General features: G+C 44.0%; 1 protein-coding gene across 1 annotated transcript; it reads left to right on the forward strand.

Moving 5' to 3' along the window:
• Positions 1-1,885: 1,885 nt before the first annotated feature.
• Positions 1,886-3,667, forward strand: LOC143962491 (E3 ubiquitin/ISG15 ligase TRIM25-like; the record flags this gene model as incomplete). Its single annotated transcript, XM_077471770.1, has 1 exon — positions 1,886-3,667. A coding segment is annotated over one exon (1,665 nt), but the record flags the coding sequence as incomplete, so codon positions are not given.
• Between the last annotated feature and the right edge of the window lie 3,788 nt (positions 3,668-7,455).

Below are 7,455 nucleotides of genomic sequence, written 5' to 3' on the forward strand. Positions count from 1 at the left end.
CGAGGAGGAATACTAGCCGATTACCGGCTCCGTTTTATCACATGATCAGCTGTCATTGGCTGACAGCTGATCACGTGATAAGGGGTCGGGATCGACCCCTTACACGGATCGGTGATCAGGCGAGTCTCACGGACTCGCCGATCACAGAGCACGCCGCGCGCGCCCCTCAGGGGGCGCGCAGGCCGCTCGTATCCGGGACGACATCAATAGACGTAGTCCTGGAAATGTGGGTCCGCGCTGTTGCCGTCATTTTGCAATAGCGCGGATCCCAAGTGGTTAAATAACATGCCTGGGGGGTGTCTATAGTATGCCTGTGAAGTGCCACGTGTTTCCTGCACAAAATGACATTTCTAACGGAAACAAAGTCATTTAAAACTGCTTGCGGTTTTAATGTAATATCTGGTTCCGGCAATATTGATCAAAATCATTGAGAAAAATGGCATGGGTAGCCCCCCCTGCCCATTACCAGCCCCTTTGGGTCTTGTACCCAAAAAAAAAAGGAAATATGTGTGGCCCCCAGGCCTTATATACTCCAGAACAGCAGTATACAGGCGGTGCAAACAAGACAGGGACTGTGTAGGTTTGTTGTGTTAAGTAGAATCTGTTTGTAATTTTCAACTGGTACATTTTTAAAGTGTAGCTCCAGTCAAAAAATCAATTTTTAAGCTTTTTGGAAAACATAGGGAAGGGTTATCACCCCTGTATAATTTTTTTTTGCCGTCCGTCTTTTTTCATCTCACTTCCTGTTGTCCCGTTGCACGACCGCACAATTGTCAGTTAAAGGGACGCAGTGCCGAATCGCAAAAAGTGCTCTGGTCTTAAGCCAGCAAAATGGTCCGGGGCTAAAAGTGGTTAAGTGAGCAGTTGGCAGCGGCGGAGGCGATCAGATGTTACCCCTTGCTGGGCATGGAGACGAGTGAGGGGAATATGCCCGTCTCCATAACATTGCAGGATGCAAACAACATCAAAACGTCACTTCGGCCCATAGCTCTTAAAGGGCCTTTTTTTTTTTTTTTTTTTTTTTTTTTTAAATGACAATATTTTTTTTTTTATTGCATTTTAGTGGAAATATGAGAAGTGAGGTCTTTTTGACCCCCCAGATCTCATATATAAGAGGTCCTGCCATGCTTTTTTTTTCTATTACAGGGGATGTTTACATTCCTTGTAATAGCAATAAAAGTGACACTTTTTTTTTTTACGGTGTAAAAATAAAAGGTAAAATAGATAAGAAAAATTAAATAATTTTTAAACGCTCCCCGTCCCGCCGAGCTTGCGCACAGAAGCTAACGCATACAGTAGCGCCTGCATTTGAAAACTGTGTTCAAACCACACATGTGAGGTATCATAACGATCGGTAGAATGAGCGTGATAATTCTAGCCCTAGTCCTCCTCTTTAACTCAAAACATGCAACCTGTAGAATTTTTTAAACGTCGCCTATAGAGATTTTTAAGGGTAAAAGTTTGTCGCCATTCCACAAGCGGGCGCAATGTTGAAGCGTGATATATTGGGTATCAATTTCCTCCGCGTAACACTATCTTTCACGATATAAAAAAAAAAATTGGGCTAATTTTACTGTTGTCTTTATTTTTTTTATTCAAAAAAAGTGTCTTTTTTTTCCCAAAAAACTGCACTTGTATGACCGCTGTGCAAATATGGTGTGATAGAAAGTATTGCAACAACCGCCATTTTATTCTCTAGGGTGTTAGAAAAAAAAATATGTATAATGCTTGGGGCTTCTAAGTAATTTTCTAGCAAAAAAAATGTTTTTAATTTGTAAACAACAAATCTAAAAAAAAAAAGGCTCGGCCCTTAAGTGGTTAAAGGTTGAAAGGTTTATTAACAAAACAATTGAGCTCAGCCTCGCCCTGTGCAGACCAGTTGTAACCGGTTCAACTGAGTTTGGCATTCCAGAGACTTTCATTTCCTTTCACTTCTGCTGTCATCTTCGTGTCTCTTCTGGCGTCTGGTGATCTGAGAGCCAAGCTGGAATGTTCCGTCTGTCTGGACATTTATACGGATCCTGTAACCCTGAGATGTGGTCACAACTTCTGCCGGGTCTGTATTGATGGTGTGGTGGATACACAGGGGGGGTCTGGAGGATATTCCTGTCCTGTATGCAGAAAAAGTTTCAGGAGTCGTCCTGCACTGCACAGGAACATAACACTACGTAACATAGCAGAGACTTTCCTGTCTGCTCAGCCAGATCAAGAGGAGTCCGGGGTCTTCTGTACTCACTGTGTGGACTCTCCTGTACCTGCTGTTAGATCCTGTCTGCACTGTGAGGTTTCTCTGTGTGATAAACACCTGAGTGTCCACAAAAAGTCCCCAGAACACGTCTTATGTGACCCCACCTTGTCCATGGAGAGCAGGAAATGCCCCGTCCATAAGAAGATCCTGGAGTATTACTGCACTGAGGATGAGACCTGTGTCTGCAAGTTTTGTATGACTGGAGAACACACAGGACACAAGATGGAGTCACTGGATGAGGCTTCTGAGAAGAAGAAGAAGACACTGAGGAATGTTCTGCAGAAACTTCTGACAAAGAGAGAGGAGACGGAGGAAAGAGTCCAGAGTCTGCAGGAACACCGGAGGAAAGTAGAAGAAGAAGCCGCTGGTGACACCGAGAGAGTCACTGCCCTGTTTAGAGATATCAGGAGACGTCTGGAAGACCTGGAGAAGAGAGTCCTGAAGGACATCTCCAGGAGGGCAGAGCGGATCTCCATCTCCATCCGGGATCTGGAAATAAAGAAGGAGGAGCTGTCCAGGAAGTTGCGTCACATTGAGGAGCTGTGTAACATGACGGATCCACTGACTGTCTTACAGGAATCAGACACAGGTGACTTGTGTGATACTGAGGATGGAGATAATGAGGACAGAGAGAGACATGAGGAGCTCCTCCATGATGGAGGGGGTCTGGATGTGGCGGGGGTCTTACACACAGGTTTATCTGATATAATAACAGAGGTAAATGTATACTTCTATATACAGGGAGATGCAGACATATTACTGGATGGAAACACAGCTAGTAATTATCTACAGATATCAGATGACAGGAAAACTGTATCCATGGCAGCTGTATACCAGACTTACCCAGATACACCAGAGAGATTTCAGTATTGTGCTCAGGTGATGAGCAGTCAGAGTTTCTCCTCAGGGAGACATTACTGGGAACTGGATGTTGGGGGGTCACATGAATGGAGAGTCGGGATGTGTTACCCCAGTATAGAGAGGGATGGATGTTCATCATTCATTGGAGATAATAAGAAGTCCTGGGGATTGGACAGGGAAGGTGATGAGTATTCGGTAAAAGATTACATTGATTGGATGACCTTACCCACCAACATCTCCAGTAACAGAGTCAGGATATATCTGGATTATGAGGCCGGGCGGATCTCCTTTTATGATCTGTGTGACCCGATCCGACACCTCCACACCTTCACCACCACCTTCACTGAGCCCCTCCATGCTGTGTTTTATGTAGGAAAGGGTTGTCTAAAGATCTGTGGGAGGGAATCGGGTGATATGAGAACTCCGCCCAGAGTCTGGTGACATCACAGCAGGATTGCCACCTGACTGAGATTCACCCGGACACTCCAGGTTTTGAATCATGTGTGCAGGTTTTCCCGGGACTATTTGATGATTTTCGGGCACAGGCGGAGTAATCCTTGTTCTTGGCTATTACATGCTCCTGTAGACTGATATGGAGAAGGAGGCCGAGACTCTAATTTATTTGTCGGAACCGCTGCACAAAGATTGCTTTACTGCTGCCCAATAAACATGAATTAGTCCTGATAAGGAGCCTGAACTTCACCATCTTTTGTTACTTTAGAAACTTTTAGGCACTGTCGGGTTCACGTTAAAATCCAAATCCAGCTCCTTTTCCTCCTTGTCCTCGTTTTTTCTTCATGCCCGCCTCCAGTAATGTGCTGTACATTCGCTTTAATCATGGGGGCTCAACCTGTGGCCCTACAGCTGTTACAGACCTACAAGTCCCATGAGGTATTGCAAGACTGACAAGTACAAGCATGACACCCAGAGGCATGATGGAATGATGTAGTTACGCAACAGCTGGAAGGCCACAGGTTGACCACTCATGTCCCGTTCCTTCCCCCAACTGAGCAGATGGGACCCAGTTATTTTTTCATTGCTGCAGACAACGAGGTTACTCAGCCGAGCCCTGAAGTAAACATTAATAGTCCCGTTCCTGTCCCCAGTTCCCTGCTGACCTGACAGAAATCACTGGAATGGCTGTACAGCAATCCACATTCAGATTGCTCTTCAAACGGCATTTGACAGGCAGTGAGAAGAGAAGAGAAGAGGCCCCTCACCACCTGTTTAACCACTTCCATAAAGAGCCTATTCTTGCACTCCGCTCCTACATGTAAAAATCATATTTTTTTACTAGAAAATTACTCAGAACCCCCAAACATTATATATGTTTTTTTTTTTAGCAGACACCCTAGGGAATAAAATGGCGGTCATTGCAACTTTTTATGTCGCACTGTATTTGCGCAACAATTTTTCAAACGTGTTTTTTAAAAAAAAATACTGTTTCATGAATTAAAAAAATAACAAAACAGTAAAGTTAACCCAATTTTGTTTGTATAATGTGAAAGGTGAAGTTACGCAGAGTAAATAGATACCTAACATGTCATGTTTTAAAATTGCGCACACACTCATGGAATGTCGCCAAACTTCGGTACTTAAGAATCTCCATAGGTGATGCTTTAATTTTTTTTTACTGTTTACCAGTTTAGCGTTACAGAGGAGGTCTAGAGCTAGAATTATTGCTCTCCCTCACGTGGCGATACCTCACATGTGTGGTTTGAACAGTGCTTACATATGCGCTCACTTCTTCTGTGCACAAGCTACTGGGGATAGAGGCGCTTTAAAAAAAAAATATATATTGCTTATTTTACTTTAATTTTTACACTTTATCTTTTATTTTATTTTTTTGATCACATTTATTCCTATTGCAAGGAATGTAAACATCCCTAGTAATAGGAATGGTGTGTGACAGGTCCTCTTTATGGAGAGATGTGGGGTCAATAAGACCCCACATCTCTCCTCCAGGCTGGAAAGCATCAGCTAAAAAAAAAAAAAATTATGATCCCATGCTTACCAGCCACGATCACGCCTTTGTTTACAAGAGCATCCCGGACGTGACGTCATAACGTTGTACCCGGGCCTCCAGCGGTCATAGAGATGACTGGTGACCATATGGTCACCGTAAATCTCTATGATCGACATCCGGCGGCAGCCAATTCTTTCTCAGGGGTCCCCGATGGCACGGGAGAGCCCGGAGAAGCACCGGAGGGCGGCGGGAGGGGGGGTGTCCCCTCCCGTCCCCTCCCGTTGCCTGTAAGAACGATCTAGTGGTGGAACTGTCACTATGGTATTTGATCACCTCTGTGGTTTTTATTTTTTGCGTAACAAGGTAAAAATACTAAATTCATGTTTTTAAGAAGCATGAATTTTGTATCAAATTTTTTGACCACCTATCATATAGTTATTGAAGCGACAGGACAGGAGAAACACCCATAAAATGACCACATTTTGGAAAGGTATTTTCTAAGAGACATTGTGAGTCTTTTGAAAATGTCATTTTTTGCCACAAGTTTTTGGAAAATGCAGAAGGTTAATTATTATAATTTGTTTATAAACAAATGTTATCTTTTTTTTTTTTTTTTTCATTACAAGAAAAAGATAATAATAGTTGTACAATTGTATCCAAGTAATGACATTTGTAGGAATATGTGTAATAAGCTTACTGAAAAGTACCTCAATTCTCCAAAGTAATTGTCAAACAATTATCAATGTAATGTATAAGATAGTAAAGTCCATACACTGGTTCAAAGCTTTGATATAACATAACTGGTCGTCAACATTATTTTTCAGATTGCATATGACTTGCTTATTTTTTCACAATTCTTCAATCATTATACATACAATGTGTATAGATGAGATAATTAAGATAGGAGTTCATACCCCGAGACACAGCTCTCTTCCTCCCAGGATCTGGACCCCGGTGAGAGGAAGAGGATCAAGGGCCTACTCCACACCCCAACGCTCTCAACGCTCCAGACCCCCCACCTGAAGACCTGTCGGGGTCCCCTCGGGATTTGCCCACTTCATTACTTTTTTTTTCTTTTTGTTGCCTCACGCGGGGGGTTGCGACCTTCTTGACGGTCTCCCCCGTGGAGTGAGGTATGCCTCTACAGTTGGCTTTCGGCCCTGCGCGGATCCACCGCTAGTTCAGAGATCCCAGTTGGGCTGTTTTTTCTACGGTTCTGTTTTATACTTCAGTTTATGTTTGCTTCCCTCGGCTACTGACTTTGTTACGGAGGACATGAGGAGCCCTTACTACGCCACCGACCTCTCTGGATCGTCGGGGCGGGACGTCACGGACCCCCTTCCATGTTGGGAACTGCCATGCTCCCCACCAAGTCCTTGGGCTGCGGCCAAGGACCCCTGAGGGGTTTGACTCTCTCAGGTTTTTTTTTGCTGATTTTTCTTGTTTTTTTTAGGCCGTCCTGGCCTTATGGTTGCTCCGCATCACTATGTTCAGTGGCCCCCTTTTTGGGCCTGCACGCGTACCCCCTTTTTTGGGGACTGATATGTGTTTTCCTTTTTTCATATTATTGCTCTGATGTCTTCTTGGTGTTTTGGTTTTTATTTTTAATTTTTAATTTTTTATTCTTATTTTTTTTTTTTTCATTTATTTCTCTGATTTTATTGCTTTTATTGGGGTTTTTCCTCTGATCCATTTGCCGATAACTGTTATGTGCATTTTATGTCTATATATGTCTTTGGGTGTTTCATTCCATGTTGCAACTAACTCTATTGTAAGCAATATCTGTTTTAATTATAATGTGCTGATAGGCGGGTTGGGGCCCCTCCCTGGCCCCCTTTTGAGCCGTGTTGTGTCTGGGCCTCCGCCCTTTGACCTGCATGTTCACTGGCCTGACAGCCCCGACGCGACATGGCTTTGAAACTGGTCTCCTATAACGTAAAGGGCCTGAATTCCGTCAGGAAGCGATGGCTGGCCTTGAGGGAGTTTAGGGCCTCCGGCGCGGATGTGATATTAGTCCAAGAGACGCACTTCCGGGCCGGAGGCTCATTTAGATTCGCATCTAAACATTTTCTGGTGTCTTATGTGGCATCGGACCCCTCGGGGAAGGCTGGAGTAGCAATTTTAATAAAAAACTCATGTCCTTTCCAGGTTAGGTCCTCTCAAGTGGATCCTCATGGTCGTTATATTATTTTGCAGGGATCGTATCTCTCTAATCCTATGACGATCATGAACGTCTACGCCCCCAATTCAGGCCAGGTGAAATTTCTCACAGATGCCTTGGCACGTCTGCATAAGCTTTCTACTCCCTTTACAGTTCTAGGGGGGGACTTTAATGCTGTGCTCTCTCCCGCCCGGGACAGACGATCTCTATTTAATCTCA

Source organism: Lithobates pipiens, unplaced genomic scaffold, assembly GCF_037356315.1.
Source record: "Lithobates pipiens isolate NorthernLeopardFrog02 unplaced genomic scaffold, aLitPip1_a1.2 Scaffold_8, whole genome shotgun sequence".
Lineage (NCBI taxonomy): Eukaryota > Metazoa > Chordata > Amphibia > Anura > Ranidae > Lithobates > Lithobates pipiens.